General features: G+C 36.2%; 1 protein-coding gene across 5 annotated transcripts in view; it reads left to right on the forward strand.

Annotated features, from left to right (window-relative positions):
- Positions 1-19,401, forward strand: part of slc7a11 (solute carrier family 7 member 11) — a 59,094-nt gene that overhangs the window by 27,638 nt on the left and 12,055 nt on the right. For all 5 annotated transcript variants that reach the window (XM_088630197.1, XM_088630160.1, XM_088630188.1 and 2 more), the window contains 5 exons: positions 4,249-4,293; positions 12,307-12,430; positions 14,353-14,456; positions 16,965-17,061; positions 17,480-17,629. In XM_088630197.1, coding sequence (XP_088486323.1) covers positions 4,249-4,293; positions 12,307-12,430; positions 14,353-14,456; positions 16,965-17,061; positions 17,480-17,629 — 520 coding nt within the window. The remainder of the gene's footprint in view (positions 1-4,248; positions 4,294-12,306; positions 12,431-14,352; positions 14,457-16,964; positions 17,062-17,479; positions 17,630-19,401) is intronic.

The raw sequence follows: 19,401 nt of genomic DNA on the forward strand, positions 1-19,401 counted from the left end.
ATGCTTATTAATGGGTGTGAATACTGTGAGGACTAACACAGGTACGGTAAGTGTTTGCGAGAGAACCATCCAACAATGCCCCAGTACTGCCAACAACTGCAATGGTCGATTGTTGAGAATATTGTTGTCAAACACAATGATAGTACAGTTATTACAATGTCAAACAATGACAATAAAGGCCAAGCCAACCCTTAAAAGAATTACTGAAGTACCCTGGATGTACAGGGACAAGCATTGTCATATTGGAAAATAAGCTGTCCATGTGTAGCTGGTTGCGTTGGAAGGAGAACTGGTCTCAAGTTGCTGTCCACATAGCATTTGGACTAACGTGTACAACAATAGGTATGGCATTTGCTACCTAATGTCCCATTTCAATTTGATGTTGGTGAGTAAGAATTGTTTGCATCATTATTATTAATAATCTTCTTTACAATTGAAGTCCTGTTACTGTACCTATTCCCTCTTCTTTTGAGGGTCTTGTTTTAAATGTCTCTGTTCCCCACTCTACTATAATTACCACTGTTTATAGAACATCCAAAGCTAACAAAGCCTTTTTAGGTGAGTTTGCTGATTTACTTTCATTTTTATGCCTCAGATTTAAGAGGAGACTTATTCTTGGGGACTTTAATATACACATTGACTCAAGGTCTTCCAGTTTGGCTAAGGATTTTCTAGCTCTGTTGGGATGCTTTGATCAAACTCAGTTCTACACGTAACAAAGGACACACCCTAGACTTAATCACTGCAAATGACTCTTTTGTTTACCACTGCTCTTACCTTGATCTAGGCGTCTCTGACAACTTACAGTAGCTTTTCTTTTCAATCATGCTTTGTAAATTTCCGCAACTGTCAATTAATTGATCAGCCTTACTGGCTGAAACGTACATTATCTGGTTTGGACAGATTACTTGTCTGAATATAAGGATACGATAGAGTCTGCTAGAATAACCTACTTCTCTCACATCATTGAAATAAACCATAACAACCCCAGGCATCTTTTCTCCACGATCAACAGACTGCTGAAGCCAAACTACCCCACCACATTCCCTCCCTCATCACAACTTTGCAACACGTTTTTAGATTTCTTTAGCTCCAATATTGACAACATCCAGCATCACATTCTCTCCACAACGCATATCATTCCCACACCTCCTCCCTGCTTGTCAAATGTTTCTGGTTCCCTTCTCTCTTCTTGACTCTGCATCCCTCAATGAACTAGTTTCACACATGAAATCCACCACCTCTATATTAGATCCCATTCCCACCACTTTATTTCGGTCCTGTTTCACTTCTCTCTGCCCCCTTGTCCTCAATATAATAAATGAATCTTTTAGCACTTGTGTTGTACCAATGGTCCTCAAAACTGCTGTCATTACCCCCATGACAAAAAAGCCTAACAGGGCTCTGGACAATCGAAACAATTTTTGCCCCATCTCCAACTTACCCTTTTCTACACAAATTCTATAACGTGCTGTCACATTTCAATTACATAACCACCTCATTGTAAACAACCTTTTTGAACCCCTCCAATCTGGCTTCCATCAACTTCACAGCACAGAAACTGCCCTGGTCAAAGTTACTAATGATCTTCTAATAGCTTCTGATTCTAGTTCTCTCTCTATTCTAATTCTTCTTGAGCTCAGTGCTGTTTTGAAACTGTTAACCATGACATCTTTCTCCATTTGTCTTGTTTCTGACACTGCTCTCAAATGGTTCAAGTCTTACCTCACCGATAGCTATCACCTTGTCTTTCTTGGTAATGTAGGCAGATTTAGGTCTGAAATTGGGCTGGTTAAGTCTGGTGTTCCTCAGGGCTCGATGCTGGGTTCCCTACGTCTCAGCATTTACGTGTACTGTACGTTTCTACTTGGTCAGCTTTTAAGACCACATGGCATCAACTATCATTTCTATGCTGATGATACTCAAATATACATCCATAGCAAACCTGACACTGATGTGCCCAATCCTGTAACCCTGTCTGTGGATGGTACTGTACTTGAGCTTCAGTCTAAATTGAAAAGCCTTGGGGTGATATTTGATTCAGGCTTAACATTTGACCCACATGTGCAGCATATTGTTAAAACATCTTTCATCTCAGAAATATCACTAGACTATGCCCTATGTTATCACTAACTGTGGCTGAAAAGCTGATCAACACATTTATCTTCTCCCAAATTGACTACTGTAATGCTCTACTCACTGGGATATCTAAATCTACATTGAACAAACTCCAGTATGTCCAAAATTCGTTAGCCAGAATCCTGACCAGGTCTAGTGCAAGTAATCACATTACTCATATCCTGGAGTCCTTGCACTGGCTTCCTGTCAAGTTTTGTGTTGACTTCAAAATCCTCATGCTCATCTATAAGGCTCGGCATGGCTTGGCCCATCAGTACCTGTCTGAGCTATTATCACCCTACTCCTCATCTCGCAACCTTCACTCCTCTTATTCCGGTCTCCTAACTGTTCCCAAGGCCCATCTACACTCTATGGTTGACAGAGCCTTCTCCTGTTATGCTCGGGAACTCTCTCCCCAAGGATATTGGAGTCACCTTCTCTAAACTTCTTTAAATTCAGACTCAAAACCTTCTTTAGAAGAGCCTTTAATTAACTAAATTTTTTGGGTCAACCACCAAAGGTATTAATAGTATTGTAAAGGAGCTTCTGTATTTTTACTAAGTGCTTTGAGATATGAAATGTAATTTTAGTTCTTGATTGTGAAGTAATGAGAGAGTGGCTATGTGAGGAAGCTCCTTTTGATCCAGAACTTCCTTGTCTGATCCTGTTTGGTCAGGGACACTTGTCCGATACAAACACTGGCTTCTCTGACACAGCAGCTGTTGGATTTCCCATTTCCATTCTATCACTGAGACTCCCCATCTTGTGTACTCAACCTGTACCATCTCTCCCTGCATTGCCAAACACCTAAGTGTCAGCTTAGGTGCAAACACTTCCCATCAGCCCAATTTCATCAGGCTACTGTAGCTCTGTCCCTTAGCAGTAATCCCCATTTTGCCTGGCAAGCACCCCACTGTGAAACCCACTTTTTTAGAACCTGTGATAAACTTTGCTCACCACTCACATTCCTTCCCTACTGGCATCTAGACACAGACTAAAATCCTTTTCCTCCCAGCTGCTCTTAAAAGCCTCTTAATTAGCACAGAGGAGTTACTAATTCCAACTAGAGCCTATCCTGACAGCTCCTTTCCCTCACATGGAATCTCAATTCTTTCTGAGAACCAAAAACTCATTCAGATCAGCTGTGATTCATTGTGCAGATTTTCCCAATTAACAGGTGACCTTATTGGCTCAAAGCCACACCATTGGGCCTAAATATAGAGCCAAGATGGTCAATGTCTCACAATGTCTCTGTCATCTATTGGATATATTTATCCTGAGAATTATTTTGTATTTTGCAACTAATATATATAAAATAGTTTTCAATCCAGAATTTTTTTTTTTATCCAGCATGAAAATAGACGTAGATGTGCAGTACAAGTTTTACTAATTGCAGGCTGGTTTTGATGCTTTGATTGATACATTGCTATAGAATTATTTGCAGGTTATATGATGAACGTATAGTATGCAGAAGCCCTTCAAATGGACATTTTATACCAAATATACCAAATGCTATGTGGACAAGATTATGTTAATTACAAAACCAGTTCATGTATTAAGTACAGTTTAAGTCAGTATACAGACTTTTTATTAAACATAATAAAATAAGTAGTTCATATACTGTAGCTGTTTTTAAAACATGTATACAGTAGCATGTGCAAAACTGAAACAGCATTTTTTTTTCTTTCATCAAACTTCACGGTTTGCTACCTTTTAATGATATAAAATTTCTGAAGCTTTGAAAACCCAGATTTATTAAAACGTGTGGAAATTTAAAAAAAATATTGTACTGTACTATATACCTATATTATTTTTTTATGTTTTATGTTTGTGCTATTACAATATTTACTTTCAAAGTCTTATTTTCATTCTGTGTCATTTTATAAAATAAAAGTAATTGTTTTTTCTAGTGTTTTGTGAAATTAAATTTGGATTTCAGAATAATATACTGTACTGTAGGAACATTACATTTTTGTTGTGTTTGTTTTTTTATAAAGGTAAAGAACTTAAACAAATTTTAGGTAAGGTAGTTTAAACTGCTGTTTGGACAGCTTAGCGGTTAATTTTCAACTCAGGCTATTCCTTATTTTAGATATATATATTAATTCTTATATCTATGTTTTCATGCAGGTTTTACCTCAATTTTGTTACAGAAGAAGTGGAAAGACCTGAAAAGTAAGATTTTTTTATTTAATATGTATTGAAAATTTTAGCATCATAGCTCCAGAGCAATAAAAGCAACATCATATGTTTATATTATCTTTTTTTCATTGTACATTACAGATTACAGAACTACAGTGACAGTTTTGTACAAGTTGAAAGTAATCTATCACTATAAAATATTGATGATAGAACAATATTTGATTTTGAACATCCAGCATACATTATAAAGCAGAAGTGTGTAGGAGTAGTTTGGAGTAGAAGTTTGTTCAAATCCCAGATAGGGCAATGATGTTGTTTCCTTGAACAACATTCTCAAATTGCTCCAGTAATTTGCCAGTTTGTATAAACAAATCTAAGTATAAGTCACTTTGAATAAAAAAAAATCATCAGCCAAATAATAATTAGGGAAACTTCCACAATGTTTCCTTAAGAGGCAAAGTAATCTACAACTCCACTACTAGGCTGGTTTCCAACCCAGGTCCTGTAAAGCCCCAATCAAGAAAATTATATAGATAACTCTTCATTAAGATTTCTAAAGATTGACCTGTAAATGATTGATGAACTAAGTAATCTGGTTAAGTAAAAGAATCCTGGTCTGTGAGGGATGAAGAGTATTTTGGTTTGATAATCTTTGATAATAATGATAATGATGACAGAATCACCTTTAACCCCAAAATTGATACATTTAACTAAATCAATATCTATATACAATAACTGATCATTTTAAAGTAAGGTATGTTATAAAAAATATTTTTTTCATCATTTTAATTTCTAATCCAAAGCAATTTTATTTTTATTTTTTTCCAAAAATCCAGTTCAGACATTGTGGTTGTTAGTTTTCTAATAATTAAGCTGTCCTGTTCCATCAATTCCTGACTTTGGTCTGTTTTTTCCTACATACAGCAGTAGATCTAAACAAAAGCATCTAGAGAAAAAAAAACACATTAGTCATGGTTATCAGAGATCAAACTCATCATCTATAAGGGTTAAAAGATTAAAAGCTTATAAATATCTTTAATGAATAAATCATATGTAGAAGTTGCTATACTGTACATGAATGGAAAGACAGAATGAATGTAAAAGCGCTTTGAGTGGAGTGTCCAGAAAAGCGCTATATAAGTGTAAGCAATTATAATTATAATTATTAAATAAATGAGGTCCTTAATCTTGCTCCTTAACAGGATTTCAGTATTCACCCATCATTACCCACTCTTTCCAAAACAATATTAAGAAGCTCAACCCTTTTCTTGTATTAAATCTATGGTACTTATGCCACTTTGACCCTCCACTCCCTTCCAACTTAACTGGAGAGTTTAGAGCACAAGGTTTTAATAAAAAATATCAGAGAAAATTTCCCAGGAAGAATTGCACTTTGAAGTCTACACTTTCACTGCATGTGTATTCAGCATTTTTCTTGTCTGTCACACAAAGTCCAGTTTTGAGATTGTATGGTAAGTAGTTAACATCTGCGAGTTTCAATTCACACCTATTGTAGTGTGTGACCCCACAGCCTCCATTTCAGTTTTAATAAGCACTGTCGGTGCTCCATTGTCTCAACAACTACGGTACCCATTTTAATTAGTTTAGAAGCACAAAATTCTTTCAGTCAATCTTCTTAATTGAGGATGAAGGAGATGAAGGTTCAGTCTTTTCTGAATTTGATACTGTACATCTGATAGAGTGCTACAGGTAAATGTTGTTTTTGATAGACGGGTAATTAGTCTGTCCTTGACCTTATTCAACATTCAAAATTATAATAAAAAGTTCTAACATAACCTAACCCACCAGTGCTATTTCAGAAAGACGTTGTAGACAAGTGACTACTCACAAGAAAATCCTGCTAGACTCTGAGGAAAGTGTGTGTGTTGGTCAAATCTTTTCATATTGTGACTTAAGAAGAATTTACTATGACTTAACATGCAAGGACAGAGAAAAAATCATAACAGTTCTCTAAAATATGATATGTCAGTATTTAATGAATTGTGCTGATGTCTATAAAGCTAAAGCTGGGATGGTTAATGTGCCATTTTTAATTTAAGAGAAACAATACAGTGAAATCATGGTTACATTAAACAAATTGTGGTAAGCTGTGAGAATTCAAAATAAATGCAGAATGTAATACCAAAAAATACTCACAGAAAAACAGTATACAAAACCAGAACTTGAAGTGACACCAGAAAGAGAAAATAATTTGCTTTTCTGCCCTATTGAAATGTGCAAGTGTTTCGGCCCAGCAGAAGATAGTGTGCAATCCACAAAGCAGTGTTCTGTGGCAGACACTGAAGTGAAATGGGTAAAAAGTTACTGGGAGAGTCCTCTGAATAGTCTTCTCATACACGTGACCATTTTTTACCTGTGGGAAACACAAGATTATACTTTTTTTTCTAAAAAATATAATGTTTCGTATAAAGGAGAACAAGTAAAAAATCAAGTAGCTACACTGTCTTTAGGCTTATTGTGCTCAACATCGTTGGACAAAGTAAAACATGGAATCCAGAATTAGACATTCTATAATTACAGCAATAGACTAAGAAGTAGAAAAGTGGAAAACCCAGAACAAAATAGAAAGTAAATGCCTCCTGTGGAAACAGTATCAAGCTATTAAATGTGAACTTGAAATGGTGGCAGACTGAATGTGTGCATACTTTCTTATCTAGTTAGAACATCCATTTATATGTAAAACATATCTATTTTTTGTACTTTTAGTAATATACAACAGATTGGCTAGTATTTAAAGAGTGTGCAAATTCCTGTTAATGGAAGCTACTAATGTCCTATTAACGAAGGAGCCATGACATCAATGGTTGACTTTTATAAGTTTATTGCCGTGAAAGCAAATCAGGCCAAACCTGCTTTCAATCAGGAATATATATAAAAAAATTAAATATCCTGCATAGTAAAACAGCCAGATACTCGCAGATGTAAAAGTAATAGATTTCAGCTCCTTCTTCAATCTTTCTGCCTTAATAAGTGGTAACTTGTGACATAACAGATTTGATACTTCTTCTAATCCCATTGGTTTTCAATTTAAAGTGATCTTATCTTATCATCAAAAGGTGTGCACACTTAGGCCTTTACAAAAAATATTTTTGTTGTTGTTGCTTTTGCTGTACATTCTTAAAATAAAATATAATTGATCATTATGCTGTTACAATATTTACTTATCACAGCCTAATCACTAATCACATACCAGACATATTTGTTTGGATACATTTCAACCACAGTGCCTTTTCTAAATTCAGAGTATAATTATATATCTAATCTAGTTACCATGGTGAATATATTTTATATGTTTAATGCTCAAGACTTCAGTAGACATTTACTATATTGAATTATTGAGTTGTTAGTTTTATTGCTGTAATATCATATTCCTTAGCATAATAGTTTGAACATAAAACATTTTTAATTTTACTTCTAAAAATAAAACCTTTTAAAACAGGTGGCAACCCTACCACTTAGTGTTGCAAGCAAATCCATGTGTAAACAAATATGTATCGATGTTAACTCCAGCATTTAAAAAGTACATTTAAAGCTGCAGATGTAGTTGACAATGTCCACATTAATTTCCTGTCCAGTCTTATAAAATACTGCCGCATGACTCAAAACTATTTTTGGAGTAGTTACCATTGTAATGGTGGAAGCAACAATTATATAATAATAACACATGATAAATCTGAAATCTGAAGTGTGTAATTAATTTATATATACTGTATATATCCCCTAGGTATTACAGGTTTAATTACTGTTTTTTCACCATCTGTTGCCTCCACCTGTCTGGTGTCAACCTTCATTACCTGTTGTATGAGATGCATTGGTATCTGAATATCAACAATTTGTATCCATTTAAATTTACTCTAGAATAGTGGAGGTGTATGCTTCCATGAAGGTCAGATCAGTCAAGCTTAGATTTATTTACTTATCACTAGTCTGTTAAATACAACATTTCCCTCACAACATTAAGTTAACTCTGTGCATTGAGTGTCATTAAATTGTTATGAAATAGTTTTGTACTGATGGGTAGTTAATTATCAGAAGTGTAAAAGCATTAAAATGTCATGTTTATTTTAATAATTAATTTTCACTCTTTTCTGTTAATGCTTTGTCTTACTATTTGCTGTTTCAGTTCTCTTTCTTTTTCTGCTTCTGTATCTAATTTTTCATAGATTCACATTCTTTGTAAACTTTCTCTGCCACACTACCTCTTCTTACAGGTCCCTAACGATCTTTAAAATGGATCACTCCACTTTTGGAAACTGCAAACTGGTGAGCAGTAGGTCATAACTAGTGTACCTTTGTTTCACTGAGAACATTTAACATGAAAATATTAAAATCCCCCAAATCTCAGAGATATATTTTATAATATTTTTTCTTCTTATTATTATTATTATTATTATTATATATCCTTTAAAGATGTCCAGTCTAGGAGACATATGTGTCACGGACGTCCAAAGGGACTAACCGTGGGGAGCAGGAGAGCGGAAAAAGACCCATATGCGTAGCGGCGAGACGGGAAAAAGGCCCGGGCTCATTAGTGCAAAGAGTTCAGGAATGCCGTATAGAAACCTATGCCCTCAGGGAGCGGACGTGGGGCGCCCTGGTGCTAGGCGGGTCTCAGGACATCCGAACGTCAATGCTGAGCAAGGACAGAGTGCAAGACCCGGAAATATATAGCCCAAGGGAAAGAGAGGGACAGGAAGGACAGCAGACCGGAAACTAAGGACAGGACAGAGAAGGAGCGCCCTCTGGCTGCAGAGGGCGTGACAGTACCCCCCCCTTCATGGGCGGCTCCCGACGCCCATACAAATAAATGAGCTGCCCAGCACTGGGGGGAGGAAAAACCTCATTTAACTGAAAGGAAACCTCCGGGAATCCACGGCTGAGAGCTACCCCTTCCTCCGGGGTATAAACCTTTATTGGGTGGAGGAAGGGGGGGTAGAAAAGAGCTCCGGAGACTTAAAACAAAAAAGTACACAAGCACAAACACAACAGACAAAAACCTGGGAAAGACCAGGGAGACAAACCACAAAAAACAAATAGGAACCAAAAACAGATAGGAACCAAAGTTCCAAGACACAGAGAGCAGGGGGGACCAAAAAGGAGGGGAAACCAGGAAGAAAAAAAATCAAAACAAAAGGCAAAAAACCACAAAAACCCCGGGGAAAAATACCGCAGACTGGGCAAATGGCACGTTCACATTCTAACGCTGATATCAGAGTGTACAACCTGAGGAAAGCCAGACCGAAGCCCGCTCACAGACACAGCTGCCCGGAGTGATATCCAGCAAAAGGCATGGAGGAACGGCAGAAAGCTTACCATTCTATCACTGATATCGGAGAGAGCCAGACCAGGAAGAGCCAGGCACGAAAACCCGCTCCAGACACAGAAGCTCGGAGTGATATCCAGTAATAAGAATAGGCAAGCCAGCTCAACATTCAATCACTGATATCGGAGTGATCTACCCGAGGAAAGCCAGGTACAGGACCCGCTCACAGGCCTGGAAGATCGGAGTGATATCCAGTGATTAGAATAGAGGAACTGAAAAAAAAAACAGCCCAGAGAACAAGAAAAAAAACTGCGGCAAGACAAAAAAAAAGCGCCGCTCGTAGGGTCAGTAGGTGGCTCAGCATTCTGTCACGGACGTCCAAAGGGACTAACCGTGGGGAGCAGGAGAGCAGAAAAAGACCCATATGCGTAGCGGCGAGACGGGAAAAAGGCCCGGGCTCATTAGTGCAAAGAGTTCAGGAATGCCGTATAGAAACCTATGCCCTCAGGGAGCGGACGTGGGGCGCCCTGGTGCTAGCCGGGTCTCAGGACATCCGAACGTCAATGCTGAGCAAGGACAGAGTGCAAGACCCGGAAATATATAGCCCAAGGGAAAGAGAGGGACAGGAAGGACAGCAGACCGGAAACTAAGGACAGGACAGAGAAGGAGCGCCCTCTGGCTGCAGAGGGCGTGACAATATGTCTCTGTTCTTTAAATCTTATTGTAGATTTAAAGCCCTTAAACTCAGAGATTAGGGCACTTACAACAGGTCAAATCTGGTGGGATCAAGAAGCTCTTTGGCAAGCAACATCCATTGTTAAATACTAACATCTGAATTTAGGAAGTATAAGGAATAAAATGCCAACCTGAGGCTACTGCATTAATTGGTAGCTGTGAATATAGCAATAACTAAACAATGGCTAGAGGAGAACCACAGGGATGAATATATAATTGATAAGTATATGTGTACTGTATATTGTTTGGAAAAGTAATTGAAAAGGTAGTGGGGTAAGACTAGATACTGAATGAAAAATAACCTGAAGTCTAAGGAATCAAAGCAAAACAAAAAAATTGCAATACATATATGGTTATACTAGATACATTAAATAATAGATAACAAATGTACAGTGCCTAATGCTGACACAGTACTGTTACTATATGTAGCAGAAGCAATATAGTTTTAATGGGGGTTTCATGTTTTACTTTACTTTACTTTACTTTACTTACATATAAAGAGACAGCTAATGTGGAATTAGAAAGAGGTTATCTTGCTAAACTTAGTAGATATTTTAATAATCAACAAAGACAGTTTTTACATTTTATAGAAGGTTTAAATGGTTTAAATAAAACTATTGCACAATGTTTCACAAATTCCTTATCTATCTGGTTAGAAGGAAAAGTTAAATAAACCACATAACAGATTTAGATTTCCAGAAAGCCTTTGATAAATTTCTCAAATAACATGCCTTAGGAATCCAAGACACATACTGTATAACATGGATTGAAACCTGAAAACATTGTTTCATCTTAAGGAGAATAAGCTGTAACTGGAACAGTGTACACTGTGGTGTACAACAGGTGTCTGTTTTAGGTGCATTCCTCCTTCTGATCTAAATCAATGATTTAGATTGTGTTATAGCAAATTATATATATATACTGTATACAGATATAAAAAACGCAAGCAACAGAAGCAGTGTTGAGGCACTCACAAGAAGACTCATGGATTGGGCATATCAAATTTTAACATTGACAAGTACAAAGCGATCCACACAAGAAATAGGACCAAACACTATACAGTACCTATCACATGGATGATTCTGAGCGACAGTGGAATAGCCTTTAGAGCATTGACCCTCATTCTCATCCCTATAATCACGTTCAGATTTCTTAGCCTGAACTCCAAGACTCAAAAGAAAAAAAGTCTTCTCACATTGCTGAAGCTTCTGAAAAGAAAAGGGTGATGGTGATGATGTACCTTCTTCTCTCTCCTTCTCTCTGTGTCTTTTTCTCTGTTACTTTCTTGTTCTTACCTTGCCTCTGTATTTATTTATAGCTCTGGTATTGCCATGAAGTTAATTAACCTGTGTAAAACATTAGAGACACCTTTCATCTGTGTTTAGCTGCTTTATTCCCACTTACCGTACACATAGACAAACAATTTAAAATGATGCCCGTTATTTAAAGCTTTTAGCTCGATCTTGTTGAGAAAGCAAACATAAGCTTAACTTTGCTACCATACAGTAAGATTATATTGTAAATACAATAATGGAATCTTTGATTTTTTTTTACCATATGAGAGGAAACCAGTCATCATTTTACTGTCCTTATTTAAAAGAATTGCATGAATTCAGACGATCACTACATTTATTTAAAAGAACATTGTGATGTGCATGAATGAAGTGCACAATTTGCAGCCTAGATAAAAATATAATAAGTAAATGAATACATTGTTTGTCTTAAAAAGTATAAAACTCATACAGCTGAAACTCAATCTTTGAAGCTGTCTAAAAATGTGTGAAAATAATTGCTTTGTTAAGTACTTAGATATGCAGAACATAACTAATGATAAAATCTTGCACTGCAGCAATATTCACCTGAACCTTACACTGATTGATCATGATTATGAAAATGATGTAGAAACATTTGTTTGAAGTGCTGAATTTTATGATTAGAAAATTCATTTTAATTAAAATGCAATATTCCAATTTTAATGTACTGCAATGAAGTGATATCTAAAAATTGCTTTCTAATTTTTTTTTCAGAATTTTACCCCTTGCCATTTGTATCTCAATGGCTATTGTCACCTTTTGCTACCTGCTAACAAATATTGCCTATTACACAGTAATGACTGCCGAGGAGCTACTTGCCTCAGAAGGTGTTGCTGTGGTAAGTAATTAAAATATTTAATTTATAATGATCAAACCATTTGTTTTTTTTACGCTTTTTCTGTGAAATAGTTGAACAGCTGTTACACCTACAGTATCGAACCCTCCAGTAGAGTCAAAGTCTGAAAGATACTGTATATCAATGTGCAATTTAAACATTGTAAACGAAATAGCTCCTTAAAGTGAAATAAAACATCTATTTTACTTCCCCAGTGGTAACTGTCTTACAGACTTTGCTAATGTAAAATGGTATCCTCTACTTTTAACTAGAAAGAGGAAGTGTATATACTGTATTAATACAACCACAATTATGTGCATTTTGTGCTTTAGACATAGGGCCTGTTTCACTAAAAAAGGGAAATTCACATTATCACTTGGTTAAAGGAACCCACACTGTCAACAATCATTCAGTAGTTGCTTCCGTTTACTGATGTGCTACTGATGTGCATAAGTAATGCAGAGAAATGTGTATTTTGTATGGGCAGTAGTCATACTGTGTGGATAGCAAAAGTCTGGTGACAACAAAAATACCCAAGAGAAATGGAAGGAAACACACACCTACATAACCAGGAGCTGCACTGAATGCAGCCCTCGTCACTTTTAGTGAGGACAGCTGATATTACAACCTACAGTACAGTGTATTGCCCTTGTTAACAAGATTAGAGAATGCCATGCAATACCTTCATACTCAAAATACTTTGTATTGTCTGGCTTCTTTTCTTAGAAGATTTCCAAATGAAAAAGCAGATTTTACAAAAATATATTTTATACATATTTCTATTTTTTTTCTGCATTTGTGGCCAAATGTATAGAGCCACATCAATAATCCTACTAAAGTATTACAAAGCCATAATGAAATGCCATGGTGAGCTGATTCATGTGGCAGTCTATAAATGGTTTGAATATATACAATATTTTTATCTTTCATTTATCATTTAATCTACTAAATTTCTCACAATAGTCTCTCTCCTCTTCACTCTCAAACCTTCACATACTTTTTTTCCCCTCATTCAGTAATGTCAACTGTATCTTAGTGATTTCAAGAGCTTGTTTCTACTTCATCATCATGAGTTTCCCTTGTGTGTGCAAGGCTTCACTTTTTATATAATAATGCATAATAATGACAATGATTGCATACCCCAGTCCTGCCTGTTCATAGCCTTAAAGTAAAATACCATAGGTGGACTGTAACAGGAAGGGAAATAAGGCATCTAGTATAAGAATTCTATGAGAGATAATGTATAATGATATTTTGTGACAGAATCATTAAATTATGTGCAGTTTTCATTTTTGTTAAAATTGGGTATTTCAGGAATTCAGGCCTTCAGACAAACTGAGGTGGTAAAAGTTTACATGCAATCATTTTCTAAAGCTCCTTGCAATTTTGGGGATGGGGGAGGGGGCTGATTCTATCCTGGTAAACAACAGGCACAAGGCAAGGTACACCCTGCATGGGATGCCAGTCCATTGCAGGACACACATAGACATACATATGCACACAGTCATACCAGAGCCAGTTTTCCCAGAGGCCAATCAACCTACCAGTATGTGTTTGGACTGTGGGAGAAAACACCAAGGAATCCCATGAAATCACAGGTAGAACATACAAAAATGTGCAGATTGTGCCCAGAATGTTTGAACCATATAGCAAATATTTCCAAAATTGTCACTGTCATTACAGTATATTATGATAGATAATCTATAACCTTTTATCACAAAACAAGTTGCAGAGAACTGTTACTAATATTTCTTTCAGTTATTAAAACTGGTAATACCCAGCTAGTTTTTGAAAGTGTCTTTACCTGTCTTCACTGTTTATCATTATTAAAGAACATTTTCATACATGGCATATGGATAATATAATAATTTTATTTTCTGTAAATAATCATTATTTTATTAAATATTGTTTTTGCATTTTAACAGACCTTTGCAGAGATGTTGATGGGAAAGTTTTCCGTAGTGGTTCCAGTATTTGTTTCATTGTCTTGCTTTGGCTCAATGAATGGTGGGATTTTTGCAGTTTCCAGGTAGGCAGCAGAAGATATTTAATTAAGTGTTATTTGCTTGTAAAACTACCCCTTGTATGTCCTTATACTGTTTAACAGCCAAGTGGTTAAAATGTTGCAAGTACCAAAAATGTTTTGAAAACTGAAAAGCTGATGTGCAGTGCCTTGCAGACCCTTAAACATTGTTTTTAATTTTTTGTATATTTTGTTGCTTTAAAAATTGACACTTTCAAGTCAGAATTAATAATTGCTTTAATTAATATTTGTTCTATACACAACCTATTCCTGACATTCAGTGAATGTGTTCACAATTGCCTTCATAAGCCACACAATCAGTTGTGCAATAATAGTGTTTCACATGGTTTTTAAGTGAAGTAGAGAATGAGGATAAAAGGCATTTTAAAAAGCTTTCAAAACCTGAAGTAAAGTTGTTAAAGTCACAGATCATGTGAAGAGCATAACAAATTCAAAGACACTGAGTTTCCCTTTGTGTATGGTGAAGCTGAGAAGAAGTAAATTGCCTTCCCCTCTAATAGCGGCCATGTCACCCTGCAATCCACATCTGTTAACCCATTGAAGCTAAGCAGGTGTGAGCCTGGTCAGTACCTGGATGGGAGACCTCCTGGGAAAAACTAAGATTGCTGCTGGAAGAGGTGTTAGTTAGCTCCACCCTCTGGTCTACAGTATGGGGGTCCTAATGTCTCAGTATCGTGACGGGGGCACTATGCTCTAAAAAGGTGCTGTCCTTTGGATAAGACATAAAACCGAGGTCCTGACTCTGTGTGGTCATTACAAATCCCAGGGTGTTTCTTGAAAAGCGAAGCGGTGTTACCCCAGTGTCCTGTCCAAATTTCCCATTGGCCTTTACCAATCATGGCCTCCTAAAACTCCCCCTCTATGAATTGGCTTCATCACTCTGTTCTCCTCCCCACTGATAGCTGGTGTGTGGTGAGCGTTCTGGCACACTATGGCTGCCGTCGCATCATCCAGGTGGGGCTCCACATTGTATTTTTAAACAGGCCACCATTACTCAGCTCTTTATAAACTCACCATTGATCCTTCATCTCCTATGAATTATAGTTCTGTCCTCCCCTCTTCACTTCATGTCTAGGCAGTGCACTAACTGCTCTCTACATTCCTCTTGCAGCATTCACTCTTTAAAGACTGGATTTCCCTTGTTACCCTCTACTGAGACTTTCTTCCTTTCTTTTACAGATTATCTTCATCCAGCCTGTGATACAGTATATCAATTGATATCTCTATTCTCCTGTCAATACTTACTGACCTTCCTGATCTTAGAATTTGTGGTAATGCTCTCACCTATTTCTCCTTGTGAGAAGGCAATAGGTTTAGACAAGATAGAGATCCTTTTCTGAACTGAACCATATTTGCCAAAAAAACTGCTGGGAATGAATTTCTGCCCTCAGTTACCTGACCAGTTGGTAGAAGACAATTGGTCAGGTGACAGTTTAAAACCCAGGAAGGAGCAGCTTACAATAGTTGGTCTTTTATCTGAATTATGGGGTCAGAGAAGCCCTGTACTGTTCTCTCACCATTTTATCTCCATCTCCCTCTGTCAAGAGCTTCAGCATTAATTTCGACTGTACCCCTTCCTATTCCCAAAATATTTCCCCACTGGTATGAAATTTCCACTTCTTCAGCAACATTCACAACCAAACCCTGCTACTATTTCAACTGGGCTTTTGTACAGTAATTTGCTCTCTGTTAGCCTTCCTGCTAAATCTACTAATCCAGTATGTATCCGGTAATGATTCTCTTCTTTATTTTTCTCAAGATGTCCTATTACTGTAGTCCTTCCACTTGCTCCCTGGTGCATCTGATCTGATTCTAATCCCTATTCTAATCCCTACCGACTGCTGTCTCAGCCACTCTGCTCCTACCTATTTCAGACCCTTACCTCCCACTGTCCACTCCTCTCCCCAGCTTCCAAATGTTTCGCATCCAAATTCACTTTTGCATTTGTTCTCCCATGCTCATTTCCACAGAATGACTCCTCAATGAAGACAGTTACAGTATCTCACAATCTTAAAAATAACATTTTGATATCCCTAACAACCTTTTGATGCCTGGTCAAGTTCCATCTCTCTAGGCATCAACTGCGGTCTAAAATGTACATGTACAGCAAATCTAGAAATGTATATGTAAATGTATCAAATCAAGTAAGTATTACAATAGTTGGAAAAGGCAGAGATACTTCAATAAAAAAGTAGTGTACTAAAAACAACAAAAATATGCTTAATGGGAGTTCATAGATGTAAAGCTTTTTCAAGGTGTATTAACTGACCCTTATTTATATATACTACACCGTATATTTTCAATTTAGACATTATATTTTATCAAATATTATTACAACAAACCTACAGCTATGAAACACATCAGCTACTTCAGATGGCAGTTGCATTCACCCTGGTTTTGCAGGTTACATTAATTGTAATTGGAAAAAAGATTGCCACAGCACTTCACAGTTTTCTTTGTTGTAACAACCTCTGCACAACTCTTTCCCATTAGGACATTTTATGTTGCTTCTCGTGAGGGTCAGCTTCCAGAAATACTCTCCATGATCCATATCCGCAGGCATACACCACTCCCTGCAGTAATTGTGCTGGTAAGTTCAAAGCAAGAGACAAACAAAGGAAGAAAATATGTTTTTTTTCCTTGACAAATTTTGTTAGTTTTTACCCCCTGGTTATTAAACCTAGAAGGGAAATATATATTTAATTAGAAAAACTGAATGAATTAGGTCATTTTACCTAATGTTTAACCTCTATGTTTGAATAAGCTGTATCCTACATTTCTTTTTTACCTGTAAGTCTAAACTAGGTCATGCACACAAAGTGTTGGGATCATTGAACTGATTTGTTTAAAAATATTTTTAAAGAAGGCTAGATTTATATTATTTTAGACAAAAGTAGATGAAATTGAAAACTGTGGCTGATTAGACTATATATTCTATAGAAATATTTTTCCATCTCTCCAGCGATAAGTACTAACCTGATTTGTTTTATTCTTTCCCATGCTTGTAGTACCCACTGGCCTTACTGACATTGTTCTTAGGGGACCTCTACAGCTTACTGAATTTTATGAGCTTCGTGCGATGGCTTTTTATTGGAATTTCAGTTCTTGGACTTATTTATCTTAGACATAAGCACCCTGAAATGCAACGTACTTTTAAGGTAATGTATCTGATCAAACATGTATAATTCTGCATAAATAGCTATGACACTTGAAAAGATTCAAAGCATTTGTAAATTGGAAAAGGAAATATAATTTAATGGATTGCACTACTGTTTAAAAAGGTTGTCTAATGAAATGCAACTGAGCTATATAATTTCAGAGTGTCTTTAGACAGTTTTCCATTGTGCTTTATGATTTTACAAATCATATTTGGCATTACTTAGATTGTAATATGTTAATCTGATATGAACCTGTAAAAAAATGCATTTCCTATGAATTTATTATGCGTAATCCTCAGAAATAAAAATAATAGTAATGCTGGAAAACAAATTGGCTAGATTTAAATCCTGTTTAGAAAACCAATGTGAGAAAAGGGTATTGCATGTGTAAAATACATAACATAGCCACAACACAGAGTACAGATAAGGGGTAAAAGCTAAAATCGCAGTTATGAAATTTGTGGAGCATGTCAGGAATCTATTAGTGAACAACTAATGCTCTTCTTTAACATGATGTCAATGATTTGGATTCTGACATACAGTAGCAAGTAAACCAGTCAGCTTCATAGATGAACACATTAAGAGGATTGCCAAATATTTAAAAAAAATCAAGATGTGCACAACCTTGACAGATGATATGTAATGAAGATAAGTGTGGTGTTGCATCCAGGTAGCAAAAGCTTGAAAGGGGTATTTGGAGAAAAAAAACTCTTGTAGTCAATATCAGTTTCTAGACACCAGAAGAGTGGTGGAGTCAGTAAAGAAAATGGAACATTATGATATAATCTGTCCATTTTCTAACTGATGGTTCTAATTAAGGGTCAAAGGACCCTTGCCTATTGCCTATTCAGGCAAGCAACAGATGTAAGGCAGGGTACACCCTGGACAGGATGCCAGTCCATCACAGCACAGACAGACACAAACACAGACAGGATCACACTCATACTAAGGCCAGGTTTGACAGTGTGTTTAGAAGAGGCCTTGAACTATTAATATTTTAGAAGTAATTTCACTGAAATGTACAGTAAGAAGCAGAAAAAATAACCAAAGGTTAGTGTACATTTAAAAGTAGAATAACTATTTTGACATTCTTCTGATTGCCATTTTGTTTATTTATTACTGTTTATATACTCTCAAACTCATTATAATTTAAAATAATTGCATTCATTTGTAATCTTATTATATTATTGATATCTGAAATACACTCATCTTTTGACTTCTAAATCAGTACGCCATGACAGGTCTCCAAGTCTGTGTTAGGGAACCTTTTGATGGATCCCACACAATTAAAAAAGGCTGTGATATGTATATTGAGGAGGCACATTCCTTATTGATATTGGACTGTATGAAGTGTAAAAAGAGATGTATACAGAGCCCCATATTTGATGTGACATTTCTTCAAATGTATAGTCTCTAGATATTCATGTTTTCTTAAAATAAATATGTAATTAAATAAGCATAAATGTAGAACTAGTCAAATTTATATAACTGAAATATTTTAAAAGTACATTATGAAGTTTTCCTTGTCTTGGTGTGTTGTACTAAAATCAGACCAACTCAGTTTGTCACTGAAATAAACATAAAGAATCTCAGGGCTAAGAATGAGGTAAATTATGTACATTAAGGATTACTTTAGGAGTACATTACTTTAGGATAAATGTTGAAAATGACACAACATAATTTAAACCAACAAGAAATAAAATCTGAATTATATGTCTACATAAATATATATTAATGTAAACATTCTGAGAGAACTAAGTCACCTCTAAGTA

Source organism: Lepisosteus platostomus, chromosome 1 (genome assembly GCF_059453375.1).
Source record: "Lepisosteus platostomus isolate fLepPlt1 chromosome 1, fLepPlt1.hap1, whole genome shotgun sequence".
NCBI classification, from domain to species: Eukaryota; Metazoa; Chordata; class Actinopteri; order Semionotiformes; family Lepisosteidae; genus Lepisosteus; species Lepisosteus platostomus.